General features: G+C 36.0%; 1 protein-coding gene across 2 annotated transcripts; it reads left to right on the forward strand.

The window, feature by feature from the left end:
• The first annotated feature begins 385 nt into the window (after positions 1 to 385).
• LOC138316081 (T-box transcription factor TBX20-like) lies at positions 386 to 23,043 on the forward strand. 2 transcript variants are annotated; one of them, XM_069257570.1, is made up of 7 exons: positions 386 to 851; positions 2,958 to 3,186; positions 14,959 to 15,232; positions 15,888 to 16,055; positions 16,383 to 16,459; positions 17,955 to 18,106; positions 21,460 to 23,043. In XM_069257570.1, the coding sequence occupies exons 1-7, from the start codon at positions 632 to 634 to the stop codon at positions 21,846 to 21,848; spliced, it is 1,509 nt and encodes a 502-aa protein (XP_069113671.1). In that variant the 5' UTR covers positions 386 to 631; the 3' UTR covers positions 21,849 to 23,043. The 2 variants fall into 2 exon arrangements, with proteins under 2 accessions (XP_069113671.1, XP_069113672.1); XM_069257571.1 differs by having other exon boundaries at positions 17,991 to 18,106.
• Positions 23,044 to 24,800: the final 1,757 nt, after the last annotated feature.

Consider the following 24,800-nt stretch of genomic DNA (forward strand, 5'->3'; position numbering starts at 1 on the left):
AGTCCATAATTGGTGTTTACCTTGTACCTTACGCCTCAACAGAGATGGTATCTGTATTTGTATAGTAACGAGCAGGAATTATAAACACCAGGGCCCGCACGTTTTCATATTTTTATCTTCACGCTTCTAAATCCATCAAATTGTTTAGGAATTGTCACATATTTTATTTAAGTATTGTAGTAGTTAGTGTAGGAACCAGCCCCACTCGTGTGTGTAGGAGAGATAACATCTCCAGCCAATTAATTGCTATCGAGTCGGACTGTTTCGCCCGAGGGCCCACCCCAACCGCTCTGTGGTTGGTGTAAACCGCCGGCACGCGCGCCAATAGGAGCCTTTCACACAACAAGTGCAGAAATTAGCGTAACTTAAGATGCCAATGTGTGATAGAAGAACAGTGATATTGTCAACGGAAGACGGTCCGAGTTTGACAGCACTCAAAATAAACGTGTTGTCTTTCGAGCATTGATGAGAGTCATGTAGATATATATTAAAATCTGTAGATGTTTACCACGTATCGGGACGGTCGGTGTGTCGGGAGACATGAGAATACTACCTGTTTGGATTTGTATCTGACCTATTAGTGCTATACTTATATATACTGAATCTGTGAAGGAACCCTTTCTCTGACAGAATGGATAGTTTCTCTGATGACAATTCCTGTGCGGATGGCTACCCGGGGGATAGAAGGGCGGGGTCCCCATCTAAGGGCCTGCTGTCCTCCAAAGCCACCGCATTTTCAATAGCGGCACTTATGGGACGGGAAGCTGAGGCTGAAACCCAACATTCTCCGATAGACCCGACCCCCACGGAAAGAACTGAGGATTGCGGGGAGACTCAGATAGCACCCCTAGGTAAGCCGCTGGGGGACGGGAAATCATGAATCATGTATCTGTCAGAACCCCTAGTAATTGATATTGGTGATGTAGACTTTAAAGGCCATTATTTTTTTTTGCATTTGTATTATATAAGTATACATTCGTACAGTAAATATTGAAATATCACATCAATATTGTGTCGTTATGATGAATCTCAAAATTCATTTTGATAGAAGAATTATTATCAATGATGCAGTAGGATGATGATGCTGATACTCGATATCACAGTTAAACAAACACGCCGATGATGAAAACTTATTCATTATGAATGAAGCTTTTTAAAAATTTATTATAGAAAATTTTATTGTCAAAATATCGATATTATTAAAAAAATTATAGCATGGTAATTTTTATCACACGATTCTGATGTACAGAACATCAACTGTCAAAATGGAAGACAGGCGTGTCTTTTGTTCTGCTTAAAATATGCATATAGTGTTAGAATATATTTCATACAGAAAACCATTAGCCAAATAAAAGTTTTATTGTCCACTTATGTTATTGTACAATATGTTTAATTTTATTGTATTTTTCCTTGTTTACATTAATAAAAAGTGATGACTACGTATAAGAATTTGACCATATGTTTATATTTCCTTGGTTTTACTAATAAAATATTTATTTCTTTATCAGATTATTAACTGTTTATATCATTATTGGAATTAATAAACTAATGTCGAAAAAATCAATAAATCAATGAGAGTTGCCAACCCCATTATTTCGAATAAAAGTAAAAATGTGAATTTCTTTCTTTCTTTTTATAATACTATTTCTTTTTATCAACAATTTATTAATTTTCTATTCCGAATCAACTTTAAGTAAATAATATACAATACAAACACGTTATATAACAAGTATATCTTCATATTTAAATCGTTAACACAAATACGCGTTAAAATACCTCAATTGTTTATTATCTGTATTTTGTTGATTATTTGTTATCTTTGATAAAGTCAGCTGAGTGTGTAAACTGTATAACTGTATCAGAAGTAACATCAGAAACATTTGCTGTACTAGCGCCATTTAAACCCCAGTTTATGTTAGATATTCCCCACACTTCCAAGCTTCGGTTTCCTCGCCTTGTCTCTTTGCTCAATTTAGCGTGAAAGCTGCGTACTAAGAAGGTCAGTAAAGGGCTAATGATACCGAAATCTGTACAATGTCCAAAAACTCACAAGGACGTCCGGAAATGGCCAGACATTATTATATTATTTATCTTAAAAACACTTAAATGATGAAATCATCATCAACACATTAGTTACATGTGATTTTTCCAACTCAAACAAACTACACTCGTGCTAACAGTCTGTCAGACTTTAACATGTAAGTATACCGCCTATATAAACAAACAGAGATGGGATGACGGTATACTAATGTTCACAAAATGCCAGTTTAGTCTAATTCATAGTGTAAGGTCAAATTAGTATGTCCGGATCAATCAGTAAATAATCTCACTACTTCTATCTTGAATAATTATCATACGGTTTTTTTTTACCTTTAGATATTAACATTCAACAAGTTATATGTCACAAAGACTAAGAATGAATCAAGCATTCATTAAGTTTTGTACGTGAATGATTTTGTTACACATTTTACTTATTTTGTTTTACAAATACGAATTAAAAGTCACCTAATTATTAAATAAAACATCACTGAACCTTTGCTAAAAGATTCCAAATTTTGCGGTTTTGCGGAATTACTAGATATGACAAATTTCTCAATGAAACGATATGTTTTTATCGAAGAACAATACCAATACGTTGTCTACATAACAGAAATGTTTTCAATAATCGGCCAATGCTAAATGATTGATAGGTATATCTAAAAAAACTGTGCAATTGTAGAAGCCATAACTTAGACATTCTGTTACAATAGTAATAATCTTCTACATTTTCATTCTTTTCCTCAGTCTCTATTAATTATACAGTTTTTAAAATATAAATATAAATCAAGACGTTAATATAATTATAGATTTTATATGGAATATTTTGAAATGGAAATTGCCAATTCGGTTAAATTTATTCTTAATTTTAAATAGATATAACAATCTATTTGACCTTTAGAATAATTTCTATTTTACAGAGAAGTTAGTAGAATCTGCCACATCGTCCTCACCACTGCCCAAGTATCCCTTGACCCCATCTGTGGAGGAGAACATAAAATCTGAACCGGACACGGACGAGGTCAGTACGACCACTTCACCCGCGTGCAGCAAGGAAATGGCGGGAATTCAATGTTGTCTCGAAACCAAAGACTTATGGGACAAATTCCACGAGCTCGGCACAGAAATGATCATCACAAAAACCGGACGGTAAGACAGAATTTATGGTATGAAAATAGACTGGCATACATTTGGAATCTTATTTCATCATTCTTTATATACTTCTTTCTGTACCAGATTAATGGACATAAAGAGTGTGCCATATTGGTTTAATAATGTTGCATGCAGTTCTGTGTTTTATTTGCGCAGTGATCCGTAACAGATTGGCAAATCTTGACCTTTTTTCTTGAAAACTTTCCCATATAATTAACAATAAAATATGAATATCCTCTGTGTGAATTGAGTCGTAACATCAAAAGTATATTTAAATGTACAACAACCTAATACGGCTGTTAAATTCGTTTACACATCAAATTATTATTATTATTATTCAAAATTATATTATAATAGAATAATATATAATAATATATCTTTTTTTCAATACATTGTCTACTTTAAATAAAACGGACAATAGAGTTATATTTAAAAAAAAAGGTATTGCAAAGATCTGTGATCATTCTGAAAAAATAGCTTATGGCAAAACCCTGTTATTTCTCTTTAAAGAGCCAATTATATATTACATACTCTATCTAATGTAATAAAGACAACAGAGAACTGATCCCGGTTTTTTTCTTAGTGATGCCAATCTTACTAAGGCTAATGATTCCAATATGTCCAGCTTTTTATACACTAATGAAGTGTGTTTGTGAGGGAATGTAGGGATCCCGACTAAACATTCCACCCCAACACTTCTAATATCGATTACCGACCACCAAGGTTTCAGGCGCCTCATAATGTGAGGAATATTGCAACTTATCATTTACAAACTTAGAAAAAGAAAAAACTAATTTTGAAATAACATTCTAAGAAAATCAATGATGATGGTGATGGTGTTTTTGTGCTATAGTCGGTGTACATAGCGGTATGTTAAAGAGTAGAGAGTTATGACATGGATTTAACGTTAGGTGGGGACCGTGGAGTCTTTACGTCGCCGACTTGACAGGCTTTCTCCGCCTTTAACACGCCAAATTTGCAACCCCTATTTTATGGAAAATATTCAATTTCATAACATGTCTTGGATCTGTCATAATCCCCACTTCTAGTGCGTTGCAACCAATATCACTCAAAATCTAAATCATGTCTTTTTAAATACCAATACAAAATACCAAGATAATTTTACCATTATACAAAGGTATACATCACTATGCTTAGGCTGGAATTTTTCTTGGTAGAGAAGACAATACGTTTGCGTAATTGATACAAAGTCATTCACAAGAACATAATTTTAAAGCTATCAACGTAAAATTGATTCCAAATAAATTGGAGTAAAGCGAGAAATCACTAAACGGCAAGTCTAACCAAGCGCAAAAATCTATTATAATAACATAACTATAAATCATAACTCGTCAAGAGAAATGTAAATACAAAACTTAAATTATCTATCAAAACAAAAACAAACAAAACAAAAACAAAACTAAAAAGTGTTATTTTTCACACGAAAATTAATATTAAATATAACAAAGATACTCACATGTAAGGTTAAAACTGACTTTATCAATAGTTGATTATTCTTTCAGTAAATACAGATAGTAAACTTTATTAAACTGCATTTTCTTGCAATCTTACGAAAAACAATAAGCCATATTTCTTTCATCTAGCTTTTTTCAAATTCTTTATTATAAATATTTGTAAGTGAATATCAACAAAAATGCAATGATTAAGAAAGTTATGTAATAATACTTTAAATAACTGAACAGGCATTGAAATATTATGTAACTACATATATAGTCGAAGTATAGTAATGTAGCTTGCATACATGTTACAGAAAAGAAAATTTAATCTATGCCTGTATTTTAAGTACATTTTGCACCAGTATGTCTGTATTTTGGGGTGTAGGGTGTGGGAGATTGTTGAGATTGGTGTGATCATAGTCTTGTACAAACCACTAATCAAAAATACATATCAATCATTATCTAAGTTAGACTGTAGTTCATTTAGGTACACGAGTGAATATGAGGTGTACGGGATGGTTTGATAACCCTCTATGTAATTATTAACCTCCATTCAGGTAGGCCTGTTCTAATTATAGGTTTGCACGGTTGTGAAAATTTGCGAGACGGAAAATTAATTCACGTATAATAGGGAATTATTTAGCTGTTTCACACAACCTTTATCAAAGGAAAACACTCTCTCGTGCTCTGCAGAATTCCTTTCAACAAACCGGTGATTGTCAACAATCGCGAATTTTATGACTTTACGCCAGCTTGCCTTGTATAGTGTTCGTGCACAGGAATAACCACAGTCAATTAAGTATGCAAATGACGGGGTCAACAGTTTTCAATGAGGATAACGGAATTCATTTGATATATTATATGCACTGTCTTCTCTTGTGTTCGTTGGATCTGCAAACAAACATGGACAGTAAAGGACATTTGACTAGTATGTAATGTTCATCGAATGTACACACAGACACATATCAGACACATATGTGTGTAAATATGTAGTCACACGCGCTGTAACACGTGGGTCATACTCGGGTCATCTTATATATCGGAACTGTGTCCAGTTTATAACCAGGAAACAATGAAAATATTTAATCCATATAGAGCAGTTACAGTACAGTATATATTATATATTCGTTTGGTTAAACATGATGGACATCGGTTAAATGTTGAGTTTGGGTATAACTCTTTCAGTAACAAATTATTCATCTTAACCAACATGATTGAATAATTATTACCAGTGGGTAAAACGATATTTTATATTATAATCATGGGAATTGTAATTGCAAAATTCGATTGATAATAAAAACATGATATATATCATACGTCTAGACGAGTAAATGATAGAAATACGATAACTATAATAATGTTACTTAGCAATAATTACATCAAATATTTTTTTAATATCTTTCTTTGTGAAAAAAAAATCCAACCTAAAAATGATTAAGAGTTATTGATGGATTCTCGGGATCAGCTTATGTATAAATGTTTCTTTAATGTCGAAAAAATAATAAATTTCAAATATCAATGTACAAAAGTTTTATACCGATTTTCAATTCAGTTGTCAATTTTGTTAAGGAACTGATAACCAGGACCAGCACACGCGCTCGGTATAGTGGACTTTTGAGACGATAATATTAATTTTGCCGACATTATAATTCTGGGTGTTGTGGACAGATAGACTTTGCCCGACGGATGGCATCCATCTCCACAGAGAGCGGTGCAGCTCTCATTAACTAAATAGACAATAACATCTATTTGCTTACTTCCATTCTCCATTTTTCCAATTGTTAGACTAAAGTTTTCGTGGGCCTTGTCAGATGTAAATTTCTCTTTTTGTACCCTATTATTTGAAAGCAATTTGACTATGTGCTGAATATAGGGATTATATGGGACCGTCCTTGAAAATGAAAAGTGTTAGTGACGTGAAGAATGAGACCGTCTATACCCCATGTTTATGCTTGTCAGCAATTCTTTATGTCGACTGACACTTCATTTACCAAGCCATCCCAATGATAGGTGCTGGGTTTGGGGAAGGGACTCGTTCCTTCATCGCTGTCGCTTCATTGCTCTTTTGTGTAACATCCTAAAGTCGTCAACGGCCATTAAACCGTGAAAACAAACAACACCACCAACATGAGGCTGGTGACGACTCGGCGCACGCGTACAAGGGGGCACAGCGGGACAACAGGGCCGCACTCAAGGCGATGTGGTACTAATCGATAGAACTACACGACAATTACAAATAAACTGGTTATTCTTAATTTTGTCGAATTGAAGTGGAGAGACTATCATTGCTTTAAGTCACCTCCTTTCACTGGCAATTAAATGTAATGAAAATTGTAATTATACAATACAAAGCGTTAGAGCGATGGGCTTGTCGAAACAGTGCCTGGAGATTCAGCAAGTTCGCACGCCCAAATAACAGGCTGTTACCCCCCTCGCCTATTTAAAAGGTGATAAATGCTAGAGACAGGATTAAAGACCTAAGGACATTCAATCATTCAAAGATAAACTAATTTCTTTGACTAGAATTTTTCAATCACAAATTGATGCCTTCGGGAAGGGCCCACAATGAATAAAACTGACACCTTCTCTGTCCATACGGGAAAGTTACCCTACAATTTTGGGACGCGGTGACGGACCTCCGGCCCCATGCCGGACGTCTGTAGGGCTGTATTGAGGAAGACGAGACAGTGGACTGGCCTTCTCCCGTCCACAGGAAGTGTGGCCGTCATATATTTTACTTAACGTTACAAATTAGTTTGCCATTAAACTTGTACACAAGGTGAGATAGGTGGAGTTACAATAAAACCTGGATCTAAGGTAATTAGCTGTCTCCATTCATTGCCATGGTCAATCGGTCTATCTGTCTGGGATGATAAAAAGACTCACTTTCTCAAAAATAATTTTCAGTTGACTTAATAAAACCCGTCAGTGCCTTCGTGTGAATTTTAAAAAATGACTGAAAAAATGTGCAATTAATTTTGGGAAAACGTGTTTAAGCAACTTCTCTCACAATGTCGTCATTGTAGTTTCCCTTGTGACCAGGTTAGTTTTAGGTTTCGATATCAGCTGGCACAACATAAGCCAAATCGTTATTTTATAATCAAATCCTAGCTGCCCGATACTCGTTTTATTCCGTGTTGCTACATCTCCTATCTATGACCATAAATTTAAACATTTTCAGCAAATTCTGGCCGACTTCTGCCTCCGTCTTTTTGAGCTGAATTATTAAGTTGAATTCCAATCTAGTGACATGGGGTACCATATTTATTTTTTTTGGAACATAATTTTGTATCATAAAATGGCATGTCATTCATCAATGATAATATAGCTCTGTCAGTTATTGGTGAAGATATAAGTTGAAATATTTTTCTCGAAATTCAAAGTTATAAATTCGTGAACAAGGGATTTCGATAAGCTATCACCACACTGCGCGTGTACGGCTCGCGCGTGACGTTGTGTAAATAACGTGAAAATAGATATTTATAGCTTATTTTACGAGACCTCATTCATCATTTCAACCGCCATAAATCGATTTCAATATAAGGAAACTATTTAACAATACAAAACAGCTAAAAAAATTATGTTTAATTATACATTCAAAACTTCTCTAGTAGTCTTCCAAATCTATTTGTTTCTACTCTTAAATTACTATTTAGGTAATTATTTAAGATTTCACTTATAAGTACCTTTTTGTAAAATTAAACATTTACTAAAATTGCAAGCGCATACTATTATTCAAACATTGGGCAAAAACGTTGCAATACATTTTATAGGATTGAAAATAAACTCCAAACCTGAATTATGAGCACATATATATTGTATGATTTTTAGTTTTGAGTTTAAACGTACTTTATTACAAAAAAAAACAAAAACACAAAAACAAAAAAAAACAAAAAACATTTACACAACTTTTAAAGGCCCTCTCCCAACAACAATGACATATAAATAATTACAAATTGCTGTAAATACATATAAAATGAATACATTTATAAATAGATATTTAGAGAGAGGGGACAGAGAGATAAACACAATAAGTCTTAATCTAAGAGAATTTTCAAATTTGAATCATTTAATTTCTGAAAAACAATGTTTCTTTTGATATCATTAGTGACACATTCAAAGAAAAAATGATAAGCATTCTCGCATAAATGTCCACACAAGCAGCTCGGAGTTTCTGTAAGATGTACTTAAAATAAGTCCTGATTTAAAGAATTAGACTAGTAAGTATTGTCATCAACATAAATGAGACATTTTGTCTAAAGTATAGTGCTTGCATCAAAAATTATTGTGAAAGAAAATCAATATATGTTCAGGATTTTTTTGTTTTGTTTTGGTTTTTATTCAATTATTATTATTATTTCGGTTTTGGCAGCGTACATCGTTTTCCATTCACTAAGACAACATTTATGTATGTTACACGTAACTTTAAGTAAGTCCTTATTTCTTAAGACTTTGAACATAGGGAATTAACAAGCATGTTTATCTTAAGATAGGTAATGCAAAATGGATATTCATTTTAAACATAGCATTCTACCAGCAAAAACCAACACAGATATTCAAATCATGCTACACAAAAAAGTGGATTGATATTTTGATTTTTCAGCATCAACAGTGGTAGTTGTATTTTGGTATAATTTCCTAAAATGTTGGTAATTAGCAGCAGGTGACATGGTCGGACCACCATTACCAATAAATTCAGATACAAAAATTCAAACTATTTAGAAACAAATATAGAATATACGATGAAATGACTGCAATATATAAAATAAATGTAACCCAAATAATAATGTGGTTTAGTTTTAAAAAAAAAAAGTGAAAAATAAAACAAAACACCAAATTACATCAAATGAATACACTTCATTATTTATTTCAATATATTTCCATTGCAATTTACAAACATTTATTTGATACTGATGACGTCAGTGGATATTAGCGGATCAATATTACCAGTGATGTCCAAACACTCAGGAGGCTCTATCCTGTATTAACTTTGACAAGCATAAACGGTATGCGCCTCTCCTCTTCAATGATTTGCCGATAATTTGTGCAAACCCATGGGAACTAGTTGTTTAAGAAACATATTTGTATGACCACGATCGGACGTGTTTGCCAAAGTGACGCGCTTACGGGTGTAATGAGACCAATTCTTCCATCGACGAGTCCTATCTCTAGTCCAACCTTTGGCCTTATCATCCTCAACTATCGTTTTACACTACTACAAGAAACTCCCTGTTAAGTTCCCTGCCGAATACTAACATTTGACGCGAGGCTTACCCAGTGGATTAATCTGTCTATATTATGTAAATAAGGAAAAAAAACTATGTCATTTGGATCCATCGGTGATGGCGATCAAACGACTATTAAACCCGCGATCATTGGCCAATATTGGTGGAAATTATAAAGAAATATCACCCGCAACTGTTTCTGTGAAAACATCAATTCCTAATTTACAGGAATTATAGGCATCTAACATACAACAATATAGTTCTCCTATACTGGGTAAACACAAAATATTTCTCATGACTCTCAAAAGGCTTTTAAAACGAAATATTTTAACATCTGCCAAAAGTCAAAAATATTTTACTGCGCAAAACATGCAAGTATTGTATTGTGAAAATAGTTCGCATGACAATGAAATCTTTTTCAAAATTATTTTGATATAAAGAGATACAGTTAAAGTCAAATTGCTGACGATATCGAATGGATTTGTTATGTCGTAAAAACAATGATTTGATCTATAAATTTTAAGGAGTGTATACATTATGTTTTGCGCTCAACTTGGGTATTCCCTGACGTATTTGTGTACCTTTGTATCCCGGGCTTCATCTACCCTCAACAACAGATGTAAATGATATACTGTTAAAGTCATCAAGCTGTCAGACGTTTTAATTTGAGGCATTGTAATGCGTGCAGAATATTCTACCAACTGATTCCAGGGATATGCGCTCCTAAATTTTACCATATTTCATTCAAACTTCGATATCTTTTTGTTTTCTTTCGATTTACAGCTCTGTTGCGTTGGTGTGTTGTTAAAAGAAAAATGTGCCTGTACCAACTTACTCTAATTTTAGTTGTATGTCTTTTTTGGACTTTTTGTATATTTCTTGCTTTTGTTAATACGCGATTGCTAGTTGATGAGGAATTTTCTATAACGTAAGAAATACGAATTAAGTAATCTGAAAGTGCAATTACAGTACCATCATGTTCACTTACGTATTAAACAGTGATTCAGCTTACCATTTTTTTAAATGCCGTCATTATTCAACAGAGACATAAATTATACAGACAATGAATGAATAATCCTACTTTGTTTCAGTTCTGTTACATATACCAGAAAATTTTAGATTTTTCTATTTTAAAGGTTGATTAATGGTTATAGTGTCAGAACCCTACATCATAAGATTTTTTTTTCTTTTGAAAAAGAGACTTGGTGTTTTTGTTTTCTTTTTACCTTTAACTCAGCTTGTTATAGTTACTAGATAAATTAGTTTTAAATCATTATTTATTCAAAGAACAAAGCACATAGGATATCAATCGGTTTAGATTTTCCATAGCCTTTATATCAATTGAGTAATTATATTATGGCGATCACAACATTTGGACTCTACAAACAGTGGTCCTACTCATCAAATACTATTACGAAGCATTGCCCTAACCATTTAACTTAATAAACAGCTTTATTGACAGTTCACCAAACACCCACTCAAATCAATTTATAGAAATACGACTGTTAATGGCCACTTCGTGTGATGGATGTCTTTCTTGACCACGAGACATGCGGATGGCCACTACTGCCTTTATTTGTCCCATGCGTTGTCAGTTGTCCGGCCAGTTGACCAGTCGTCTGTGCTGTCCCCGTCAGATGTCCCCAGTGTCCCGGCCGGTTTCCCCTCTTTTCAATTATCCGTATTAATGTAGCAATTATATCACAATAATGGGATGGCAATGAAAATCAAAATGGCCGGCGGAAGTGTGTCGGTTGTAAATTGGCCTTCAATTGTGATGTAACATAACACTGCCATAGGGACATCGGTACTATCAGCAATGAAAACAATAGAGGAACATTATCAGGAACACCAAACGCTTGTATCTCAAGTGTGAAGATTGGCGCTGGTGTATGTATAGGCTGACACGAGAGGAGTCCCGGGTATCAATCACGCCTAATGATAGTGTACCGAGTGTGAGGGGCCGCGGGAGCGAGAGTACCTGTCCGCTCAGCCGGCTCGTTTGACATTCGTTTGTTTATGTGTTTTACGGCCCAGAACACTACTTCTCCCATCGTAACACGTGGAAATCCGCACATATCCGCAATAAATCACCAACATATAAATTAAAACAAATGTACTAGGGGTCAGGGGTAGATCCTCCGGTAGCTACGGGTCACGCCTCCGGGGATATTTCTGGTGTGGGTTACCTCCCGGACTACCACAGATGCCGACAACGATTACTAGGGGGCGTGCACATCGCGAGACATTTGACCGCTAGTCAATAATGTTTGTCAAAATGTTTTTTGTTGTGATTTTTTTCTTTTTGAAAATTACAATTTTTCAAGAATGATATGTTTCTGAACTGACTGGCCATGGGTCATATAAGGTCGTCGATGACCACCACGGAGTAGGTTAGTTTTACAAGGTATGTAAAGAATATACGTTTTATCTCAAATTAACGAGAGTTCGCCTAGTATCGCCATTGATTTATATGGGAAATTGTCTTACAGCTGGCTCAAAATATATTTCAATATCATTTTAATAGTGAGGATATACGAACCATTGAAAGTGTCACAAGAGGACGTTAAGACGTAGCTGTTCAATATTTTTTTCAAATAGTTATGGCTATTCTATTTTAAATCATTCTTTTATAACAAGATTAATGTCTCTTGGTATTAATTGGTTGAAATTAACATTTTAAATGTCTCAAATATTGTTTTAGAGAGAGAAAAAAGGGGGGGGGAAAAGGAAAAAGAAACCTAATACTTTGTAGAGGATCACTAGATGTGTTACATATTAATAGTAAGGACACATAAAGAAAATAAAGAATTATGAGTCACGTTTAAAGCTGCTACACCGCTGACGAATGGTACAGACGGACGAAACAGTATTTTTCTTCGGTTACACACGTTACTTACTCTACACCATTACCACCATTGAAAAGTTTGAGCTTCTTATTTTACTTTAAGATAAAATAATAAACATATTTAATCGCTTCCTGAAAATTTCGTGACACCACTGTATGTCCTATATGGAATGAAGCACTGATTGCGCATCCACCAAAAACAAAACAAGTAACTTAATGTTATTTTTTGTGTTAATTAGACGTTCATTTACACGAGTTACCATCAAATGTTGCTCAAATGACAAGTATCGTTTGTGCTCTATTGGCGATGTCTTTACTGTCTGGTAATGATGACGACTAATTCGCACCACGTCTATGCTTTCTTTCTCTAATTCTATTATACATTTTTATACTCTATAAGAAGATTCATTGAAGATATAATAGAGGAATATTTTCAAAATAATATAAGAAAAAAAGAAAAGAGCCCGTTTTCGGAATGTATTTTCTGTCTTGCTAATCCCTGTAAAGCACACACAGAAAAATGGATGCATTTTCATTGGTGTTTGAATAACCTTTAAATGATATTTATAAGTAAAATTAGTGATACCTGATACATGGACAGTGTAATGATGATACATGACAGAGTGGATGCCTTAGCCTATTGTTGATATGGAATGTAAAACAAACGTCCTAGTAAGGCTGTTGGCATTATCTAATAATACCTATATAATATACACCACACCACACCAGCAGTTTCTGACATATAGCTCTGCTTTCGTTCACCTATCTAAAACATAAGTACCCACTAACAGGTGTCATAACTAAACACAGTGTAGTCTAATACGTAATAGAGTTCCAGTATGAGGAGGGGGAGGGTGACATTTGTGTTGTGTGACACTACCTTACCCCCACTCCCCCACTCCGACACGTGTTTAGTGTGAGGAGTGACACTAGTACACTGACAGGTGAACTCGAGTGTGGAGGGGGAGCATCTGGTGGACAGATAAGACTCAATCTCCCCTTAATTACGGTCTAATCATGACAACATTGCACCCTACAATAACACCAACACACATGGAGATAAACAACCATCACCCCAACTATTTAGGGAATGCTACCGACATACACGCATTTACATCAGGGTTTATTCTTTTTTTGATTTAATCTTTATTTATTAAACAATAATGCAACATATTTTAGAACGAACGTATCAATGTATTAGTATGCATGTAAATATGACTTCTATAACAGGTATACTGATTTCACCAAACAACAACACACCCATCATATTTCTAATACATATGGCATAGTATAATAATACACAATTGCATACAATACAATGCCATGCTAATGAAATATGGAAAATGATACATACATTAGGGAATATCAGGGAGTATTTCAGTTTAAAATAATACAATACTAGTAAAGTTAGAAATGAAGTTATTTACAATACATGTACCGAAATGCATACCCATAAAATATTTAGTACAAATTGTTAACATGAAAAGTATGCGGAAAAGTTCCTAAATAGATGATGACTAAAACGATAGTATTTTATTTAGCATTGGCTTGCGTTGATAAAAAAGCAAAGTTCTTAAAATTATGCAGGGCTTTGTTAAATTTGAAAATTATTCTACTGCAGTCATTGGCAATACATTAGGCGTTGAGCATCAGTGACTGGAGACAAACTGATTACTAGTTGGACGAGCGATCACTCAGGCGATAATGGCATGTTTCCACCTTTAAACCATCCATGTATCAATCTGGAATTTAAAAAAATCCAAACCTTCCCTCGCTATGATATCATGTTGGGGTAAACATTCGCGACAATTTTTTATATAGATATTCGTGCGTTCATATTTAGTTTCCTTTCGCGTGTATGTTGTTAATGATTGAAATGCAGGTGTTTATAAAATAAGAGTCACACATCACAAATAATGGCTGTTGCTCTTCTATGTACTTTTATTTAGAGTTATAAATGTCAGCATAAGATTTGATAGTGCTAGGCGGTACCGTGAGGAAAACTGAAGAAACTAGCCGTCAGTCTAACGTAATACTTGATTTCCGGTAACCTAGATATCCCACATTTTCCAGCATATTTTATAACTATATTACAATACCCCGTAGTTTTATTTATACATATTTTTATTTCGATGTCAGCAAATATGATCAAAATTACATAAAAGCTATTACTCTTTTTTATTTTTTTCGAAATGTTACTTTTCTCTTTCAAGATTTGATATTTCCTCTTCTCTTCCAGGCGGATGTTTCCGACACTGCGAGTGTCGTTTACTGGAGTAGACCCCGAGGTCCGATACATGGTGTTGATGGATATAGTTCCGGTGGACAACAAACGTTACAGATACGCCTACCACCGGTCATCCTGGTTAGTGGCCGGAAAAGCTGACCCGCCTCTCCCGACCAGACTTTACATGCACCCTGACTCACCTTTCACAGGCGAACAACTCCAAAAACAGACAGTATCGTTCGAAAAACTGAAACTGACAAACAATATGTTAGATAAGAATGGACATGTAAGTAAGAGGATATCATTGGAATCGTTTATGAACTGAAATGTTATCGGGGTAAAATAACTATGTATGAAATATAGCAGTATTATGCGATGATACCCAAATTTTCAACATGATGTCAAATTATCTGTAGAATTATTTAATTCCACACTAAACTCACATAAGTATACACAAACTCACATTCCGGAAAGTATACGCATCCTTACCTAAGATTACATACGTCCTACTAAGTAAATAATCAATAGGATTTTAATGGGAGTCTCGTGTACTTCAATCAGATCTGATTTTACTCATGTTGAGGAAATTATTTATTGTTTAGTTTTTCTGTTTACCGACAGATTTAAGTTCACGCAAAGTCTTTAAAAAGGATAATTCTACTAAAATTAAACAATCCTGTCTTCTAAATAAGCGCTACGTCTCCAATGAAAAGGCACACTGTTTTCCGAAACAGTCAGTGTACTTCGTAACAGTTGTCTCAATGAAGATAAAATGGTGCTGGATCTTTCAAAAACTTTGTTATAGAGTCTTCATGTAAATACGACTGTCTTTCACTACTAAATCTTCCGATTAAATGCTAAGTATTCTCGGCGCTGTCAAGGGGATGAGTGTTCGAAGTAATTGAGAAACTCTGTAACACATCTGCTTTCTTTTATTCCAGATTATATTGAATTCTATGCATAAATACCAGCCGAGAATTCACATTGTGAGAAAGAAGGAGTCGGTTTCTAATCAGACGTCCATTACGAGTCTAGATGCAGAGGAATTCAAGACTTTCGTCTTCCCGGAAAGTGTGTTTATCGGAGTGACGGCCTACCAGAACCAATTGGTGAGTGTATTCAGCTTAGTCTCTGTGCATGTGTCAAACACGACCAACATGGCTCTCCTGTACTCTTTACTGGTAGCGCAAGTGCTTTCAGGCTCATAAAACGGCATCTTATGCCGCATTCAACACCGCCTGCCTCCAACATATAACGCTCTCAACTCCCACTGTATCTAGTTACGTCATAGAGACGTTCTGTAAATCATTGCTGAATTTCGGCCAAAATGCTTGTAAACACTCAGAAATTTCCTACTCAATAATCTTTATTTGACATTTATGTTTGCGGTTCTTATGTATTTCACCAATTTGCAATGGAAATTCTGTGTTCCGCAGATCACTAAGCTGAAGATTGATAGCAACCCGTTTGCGAAAGGCTTCCGAGATTCCACGAGACTGACAGAGTTTGAAAGGTATAATTTGTACTAGTGTTACGAGTCATCAAACAATCACGTGGGGAGAATAGAGGGCGCTATCATACCAAAGCACGTGGGGGACAATAGGGGGTCTATCATACCAAATCACGTCTTATATATATATATTGTAATTTTAGAATAACTGTTTCAATTAATGGATAACATCAGGGTAACCAATTGTGTAAAAGAATATTTACATCATTTGACGACTTCAAAATTACAAATTTCAAAAGACAAACATGGCGTTAATTATACTTTTATAATAAATAACGTTTTCTTGGAATTTTTTTATACCGCCACAAAGACTATTGTCGTTTCATATGGAACGAATTATCAGAATGCAAATTCTAATAATTTCTTAGAAATTCTGCACCATAAAATTATAAGGTTTAAAGTCTTGATGAGTCTTCATTATGTTTTTACCAAACCAGATGCTTCTGAATCCGTTGTGAATATATGTTAAAAGAGATACATTTTTTCTATTGCAGAAAAAAACTGTAAATCACTTTTTCACATGGCCGTAAAAAATGTGATTTTTTTCCAAACACGTCTTTTTCAAACAACAAACAAAGTTCAATTCTTATATACAGTTTGAAAATTTGCCATCAGTTTACCACTGTCCCCATGACCATGTGGTTGTTTCCAAAATCCCCTAATATATCTACAATAAAACTGTTGATTCACACCCACTGAAGGAGACCCAGGGATGGTTGAAATTGTAGTCAGGATGTAAAACTGTAAAACGGGGTCAAATTTATTCGTGTCATACGTTTCAACATGCGAAATGTGCGTGCATTCGACCGGTGAAGCTGGTTTCAGTCTTGATGATCGGTTAGTACTGTCAGCGCGTAGGCCCGACTGATCTATCTCCCGATGGCGTCGCAATCGTCCGTAACTCTAGTCAATATTTTAGGAGATTGTGTCCCCACATTGGAAATATATCTTTTCCTATATTGAAATATATCTTGTATAAACCGATGAGATATGTTAAGGTGCAATCACACTGTCTGTGTCTCTCAAGTATAACAGATATATATCCATTGGTTTCTAAGAGAACTTCACCTTTATTTTTTATTTCGGTTGATGAGTATTGGCATTTAGTTTTCTTTGTAAATATATATTGTGGTGCGCTTTACCCATGTTGTCAGTCGTGCAAATGGGAAATCACTTTCGTTGCTATCATCAGTGTAAATATCTCATTTGCGTTATCATTTCATGTGGGTATACATATTAGTCTGGTGCTAATATATATATTTATGCTTTTGATATTCTGATATATTGATTTATTTATTGATTTGATCATTACATATTAATAGAATACTGGAAATATAACATTTTGTTTGTTTTTGCGTTGGTTATCACTCACCAGATACATATGTAACATTGTATACCTAAGTACTGGTCTAACTAATCCTCCGTGTGTCTAACACTGGATGACCCCATAGCACCCGACCACTCATCATTTGCCTTGATTTTTATTTTTTTCATAAAGTCCATCTGCCTCTGACCACGTATTTCTTAAATACAGAGAAAGTATGGAGACGCTGATACAACAGCACACTTACGCCCGGTCACCTCTCCGGTCCTACACGGACGCCGAACTGGAGGAGTCCCTCAAGCAACATCGAGAGTTTCTCGCCAAAGGTATATACTTTATTCAAACGTTTTACAAATTCATAGCAGGAAATTTATGAGAATGATTTTTACAAGGAATTCTCGTCAAATTTATCTTTTTTACAAATCATACACGCCAAACTATGTATTTTCTTTCTCTTTTTTCTATGTTCATATATATCAATCTTGTATATATAAAAATCGAAATAAAAACTGGATAGTAACGAAAAAAGTGTAATGGAAATTATTATTGGATTTCGTTTATTAACTTGTTTGCTGAATTGTGAAGCTTCCTTTTTTAGATATAAAAAAAAATCCCAGATAAAGAGATTCTTGGTCAAATGTAGCAAAAGCCATTGATAAAAAGAAAATAGCTTGCATGGAAAAATGATGTATCAATTACGGAAACATTTGTGAAAATAACAACATTGCATATCTCAATTAAATATAGAACAAATGAATGGACGGTAATGATGTTTAGTATTTACTCAGTTAATTATTTTGGAATTCAGCCTGGTTATGTATTGTATATTTTAACCTATTTTTTCTAATGTAAGTCTACTTGTTTTCCCCCATTTGTATGGTAGTTAAAGCATGGGTCCATGAGTAGTAACCTTGACTTGGCGATGTGTAATATTTCGTGGTTAATCACCCAATTACACTGATTACCACTGTCGGCCACGCTATCACCCTAACCACTGCCCCACCCAATTACACTGATTACCACTGTCGGCAACGCTATCACCCTAACCACTGCCCCACCCCATTACAATGATTACCTTTGTGGGCCACGCTATCACCCTAACCACTGCCCCACCCCATTAAACTGATTACCACTGTCGGTCACGATATCATCCTAACCACTGCCCCACCCATTACACTGATTACCACTGTCGGTCACGATATCACCCTAACCACTGCCCCACCCCATTACACTGATTACCACTGTCGGTCACGATATCACCCTAACCACTGCCCCACCCCATTACACTAATTACCACTGTCGGTCACGATATCACCCTAACCACTGCCCCACCCCATTACACTAATTACCACTGTCGGTCACGATATCACCCTAACCACTGCCCCACCCCATTACACTGATTACCACTGTCGGCAACGCTTTCACCCTAACCACCGCCACATCCCTAACACTGATTACCACTGTCGGTCACGATATCACCCTAACCACTGCCCCACCCCATTACACTAATTACCACTGTCGGTCACGATATCACCCTAACCACTGCCCCACCCCATTACACTAATTACCGCTGACGGCCACGCTATCACCCTAACCACTGCCCCACCCCATTACACTGATTACAACTGTCGGCCACGATATCAACCTAACCACTGCCCCAACCCATTACACTGATTACCGCTGACGGCCACGCTATCACCCAAACCACTGCCCCACCCCATTAAACTGATTACAACTGTCGGCCACGCTATCACCCTAACCACTGCCCCACCCCATTACACTGATTACCACTGACGGCAACGCTTTCACCCTAACCACTGCCCCACCCCATTACACTGATTACCGCTGACGGCCACGCTATCACCCTAACCACTGCCCCACCCCATTACACTGATTACCACTGTCGGCCACGCTATCACCCTAACCACCGCCACACCCCTAACACTGATTACTACTGTCGGCCACGATATCACCCTAACCACTGCCCCATCCCATTACATCGATTACCACTGTCGGTCACGATATCACCCTAACCACTGCCCCACCCCCATTACACTGATTACCTTTGTGGGCCACGCTATCACCCTAACCACTGCCCCACCCCATTACACTGATTACAACTGTCGGCCACGCTATCACCTTAACTACTGCCCCACCCCATTACACTGATTACAACTGTCTTCCACGCTATCACCCTAACCACTGCCCCACCCCATTACACTGATTACCACTGTCGGCCACGCTATCACCCTAACCACTGCCCCACCCCATTACACTGATTACCACTGTCGGCCACGCTATCACCCTAACCACTGCCCCACCCCATTACACTGATTATAGCTGTCGGCCACGATATCACCCTATCCACTGCCCCACCCCATTACACTGATTACCGCTGACGGCCACATTATCACCCTAACCACTGTCCCACACCATTACACTGATTACCACTGTCGGCCTCGCTATCACCCTAACCACTGCCCCACCCCATTACACTGATTACCACTGTCGGCCACGCTATCACCCTAACCACTGCCCCACCCCATTACACTGATTACCACTGTCGGCCACGCTATCACCCTAACCACTGCCCCACCCCATTACACTGATTAACACTGTCGGCCACGATATCACCCTAACCACTGCCCCACCCTATTACACCGATTACCACTGTCGGCCACGCTATCACGCTAACCACTGCCCCATCCATGACTGTACTGTACCAGTATTCTAACAATAAAACTGATACGCCCCTCAGTATCACTAGACGGGATAGCAAGCTTCCAAATGAACAAAAAATAGCAATATCAATTAAAGAAGAGAACCTCTGTACTAATGTTTCTTTTCGCCCAACTGCTTTGACCTCTGACCCCCACCCTCTTGGTAGGATACATTGCTATTGGTCTTGTCATTATTGTTAAGAACTCTATCTTTTTTTAACTTTAATTTCTCGATTACGACCTGATCGTTTACAAGAGAGGCAATTTATCACAAAGTCTCTAACGAGTCGGTGTAGGTGTAAGTTTACAAACAAGCTCCTGACTTACAGGTGGTCCAAAATATATACATAAAACCTACTGTTAATTTAGGCTTCCGCGTGAGGCTTCCGTTAAGGTGTCAGCCTTATATACGGATCGCTTCAATGCTTCGCTAAGAAAATGCCCTTCTCGGCAAGAAAATGCCTTTCGTGTTCAAATAATATTTTTACTAATAGTTTCGCGTGTTTAATTTGCCTTGTGACTTCAAATGATGAGGGGTGTCTGCTTGGTTTCGCCCAATGTTTTTGTGTGGTCCCTTTGGGTCATATGTGGCTAATCAGAAGGAACTCAAACCGCAAACTCTACCCTCGCTACAATTGTAAGGATACTTCATGCACCTGTTTCAAAATCAAAAGAACATTTTTTACAATATGGCCTGATTTTGGTTCATCGCGCACATTCTCATAGACACACCTCTTACTCATTACAAAAATATTAAACATCAACGTTGTTAGCATTTTGAAACCCACGTTTGAAGTACCATTCGAACAAAAATCGGTTATCCTTTGTATTTACTTCCTTTTAAAACAGTTAGAAAATAATTCTTCTTAGACAAATTTGACAAGGTTTTTCAAAGAATACCAAATGTTAATTTCCATTTAAAACTTTTGATTGCATGTATTGACATTCATTTTTTTCAGAAGAAACAGAAAAGCAAGGAATGCTACCTCATCCGCACTTTCCAATATGGCGGCCTATCCCGTCGTCAGTCATGGGTTCCTCTGCCGCCGGTGCTTCCTCATATATGCCTAATGACAGTCGATCATTGTATGCCCTCTATGGCGGGCTATTTGGACTTCATAACTCCAGTTTTGTGTTTCCAACTGTGGCGTTTCATCCATTTGTTAGTGCCAATAATCTCCGAATGAGAGAATCCATGCCCGGAAGTGTTTCATACTCATCCTCGTCTTCGGAAACCCCCGGACTTCCTTATCCAGCCTCCATGTACAGATATCATCCATATTTATCACCTGAAAAGATGGCACAAAAAAGTTCAGACACTTCAGTAGTAGACAGTTGCAGACCTTAACAGTCAAATTCATCATTTAATAACTAAAATACATCGATACAAGTTAATGAATCCAATCATTCTATAATGCGTTTCATAAGTGTTAGACTCTAGTCGTAATGTCAACAATGTCAACAGAAGTTGAGGTTTTCGTTCAAAATGAAGTGAAATATTCCACTTAGTAAGCAGGGAAGACATTGGACATTTTTCCCAGTCGACAGTTGGGATGATTAATTAAAGAGCAATCTACATCATTATAGAGACAAATGTTCTTAATTAATTAAAGAGCGATCACCATTGTCTATATAGACACACGTTCTTGTGATTTACCCAGTAGTGATACTGAGTGACAGTCTATTCACAGGAGAAGACATATGTTATGTGCCATACAGAACACGGACGATGGAATATATTGGCTGTGATACTTTGTGCATTGTCTGTTAATTGGTTAGTTTAAGTCTAGTTTATAATGTTCTTAAAAAGTAGATTTTAAGTAAAACTCAATTCCAACCTTCAGCTAGATATAGGTTAAGACAGTTTTAATGCTTTTGCGTTCAATTTATTAATATCTATTATATTTGATTAATGTGAAGTTACAAAACATTACCAATTTAATTACGAAAAAATGATTATTCAAAATAATTATTCAAAATTAATAGTTACATAAATCTTTAAAATTCATTTTGGAAAATTGTATATATCCATAGAAGATATAGAAATGAATTATAGGAATAAAACATAAGAAGGAAAAACTTACTCGTATACGGCATAGTATTAAGACATTTAACGTACTATTTCATTTCATTATAGATTCTGACAAAAAAATCAAATGTATCATTTTAGTGCACTTTCTTGCCAAATTTACCGCTATATTTTTATTTGAAGTATATTATATGACATACTTTGTATTTGAAAAATCTAAAAAATAAATATTTGTATAATTTATTGTTATGGGACTTGGGACTCCTTGTAAACGTGAACTAAATTGGGACGTTATGGTTATCTAAAATGGCAGCCAAGTTACCACATTGTTTACATAGTTAAAGACTTATATTAGGTGTTTGTTTCCTTTGTCTAGATATTTATTTGTTTAGTTAGTGTATATAACAGACAAAGTGCTGTGTTACTGATTGACACATGTGTGTAAAATGTTCAGATTTCTATATACAATGTAGGACTGATCTCGCCATCACGTCAATAAAATACTGACAACTAACCCATAGCTTTACGTTATCATTTTATTTATGTCGCATTGTGTTTTCAGTTCTTTTTTCTCTGCGATATCCATAGAAAGAGACACGAGTTTCACTGTCACAAGGAAACAATACAGCACATTCCAAAACGCACAGACATCCACACCCCGCAATACATAGCACTTATGGTTGACAGTCCTTAAATTACCATGATGTTATTAGGACGTTTAACCTACTACACCAAACCGAACTATCAATATATAACTTATTACTAGTCCGCCATGTTGTTTGTGACAGTATCGATGTATCAGTGAGCAACTATGGTATATATACAATAAATCAACGTTGCGCATGTGCAGTGCATACGACTCGGTGTGTCACAGTTTAAGTGATAACAGGTAATCCTATTACAATCTGCACTAATCAACGCCAATATTAGGGTAATTCATCTTGTTTTAATATTCACAAGTCAATGAGATTATCAAAAGTGTTTAGCATGTAGTTCCGGTTACTGGGCCGATAAATGAACTTGTTCTAACACCGTCAGCCCATAGTTCTGTTAGCATACAGCGTCCTGATATCGTCAATATAACAACGCTGTCCTTAATCTAACAAAAACCGGTACATCGGTTCATGTGAATTGACAAAGTGAACCTTGCCAAGTCTCAGACCTATTCAATCCTGCGTCTGTGATAAAGTATGGTCGCTACGAACTATAAAATCCCGGGAATGTAGAAGCCGTGCGATATAAAACGAAATCAATGTTCTGTGTGGTGCTCAGGTCATCTTTCCGCCTTCAACACACCACCATTGTTTCAGATACCTCAGTATGTAACCTGGTAATATAAAGGTTTGACACATGTGTATTCATGCCATATTTCAGCTAATTGCTACTGATAATATGCTTCTTTCAATGCAGAGCATGTGATGTGTAATCTATAAAATATTTGTTATAGATGAAAAAGTATTAAAATTTAAATACAAACAAAATATCTCAATAATTCCAAATCGCAAACATAAAATTTAACAATAATATGACAAAATCTATATGAATTTAGAAATGACAAAATATAAACATTAAATGTATGGAGACTTGCGAAATAAAAACCGCAGCAAATGCTGACCACCTATCCTTATCCAATGGTATGTGCGATTTACATCTGGGACCGAGGATACGGAACCACAAGACATTCGCAGGGAGCTTTTGTCTCGACAAATCGTCACAAGAGTTTTCGTGTGAAAATGATAAAAAAAAAACAATCAAATGGAACAGCACAGAAAAATTACAGATTTAAGTCAAGACGTATGTGGTTGGTGCTAGCCCGTAGCAAGTTGCAGGCACTTGGTTAAAATCATTGCTTAAAAACTATAAACGTATTGCTGGCCCGGTGATTCAGTACATATGTACGTTACGGACAATTTTATTTCAACAGTATACTATATACATAACATCAGTTTGACACATGTTCATCTCACCAGCCGCTTCCGGTTGCAGTATATGGACGGAAGTTGACTGACTTTGCGAACCATGGCAAAGTCCCATAGAGGAAGTGCTCATATTGAATCCCCTAAGTATAAACCAAGCATACTTGTCTTTAAAGAAAAAAACTATCACAGACATTGGCGTTTAAATGTGTAGATTGTCAAATTAATTTAATACTCATCACCGCACTTTTAACTATAAATCCAATGTCGTTATTTTAATTTTATATCAAACACATTGAGATGAAAGGCCGGGGCAAATAGATTTAGTCTTCAAGTCATGCTACTCGACATATAA

The sequence above is a fragment of the Argopecten irradians genome, chromosome 2 (genome assembly GCF_041381155.1).
Source record: "Argopecten irradians isolate NY chromosome 2, Ai_NY, whole genome shotgun sequence".
NCBI lineage: Eukaryota > Metazoa > Mollusca > Bivalvia > Pectinida > Pectinidae > Argopecten > Argopecten irradians.

Excerpts from the sequence above, each read along its gene's own strand:
- LOC138316081 (XM_069257570.1), top strand. The coding sequence starts at position 632 with ATGGATAGTTTCTCTGATGACAATTCCTGTGCGGATGGCTACCCGGGG. Across the intron at positions 15,233-15,887 it reads TGTTAGATAAGAATGGACAT|ATTATATTGAATTCTATGCA; the intron begins GTAAGTAAGAGG and ends CTTTTATTCCAG. Across the intron at positions 18,107-21,459 it reads TCGAGAGTTTCTCGCCAAAG|AAGAAACAGAAAAGCAAGGA; the intron begins GTATATACTTTA and ends CATTTTTTTCAG.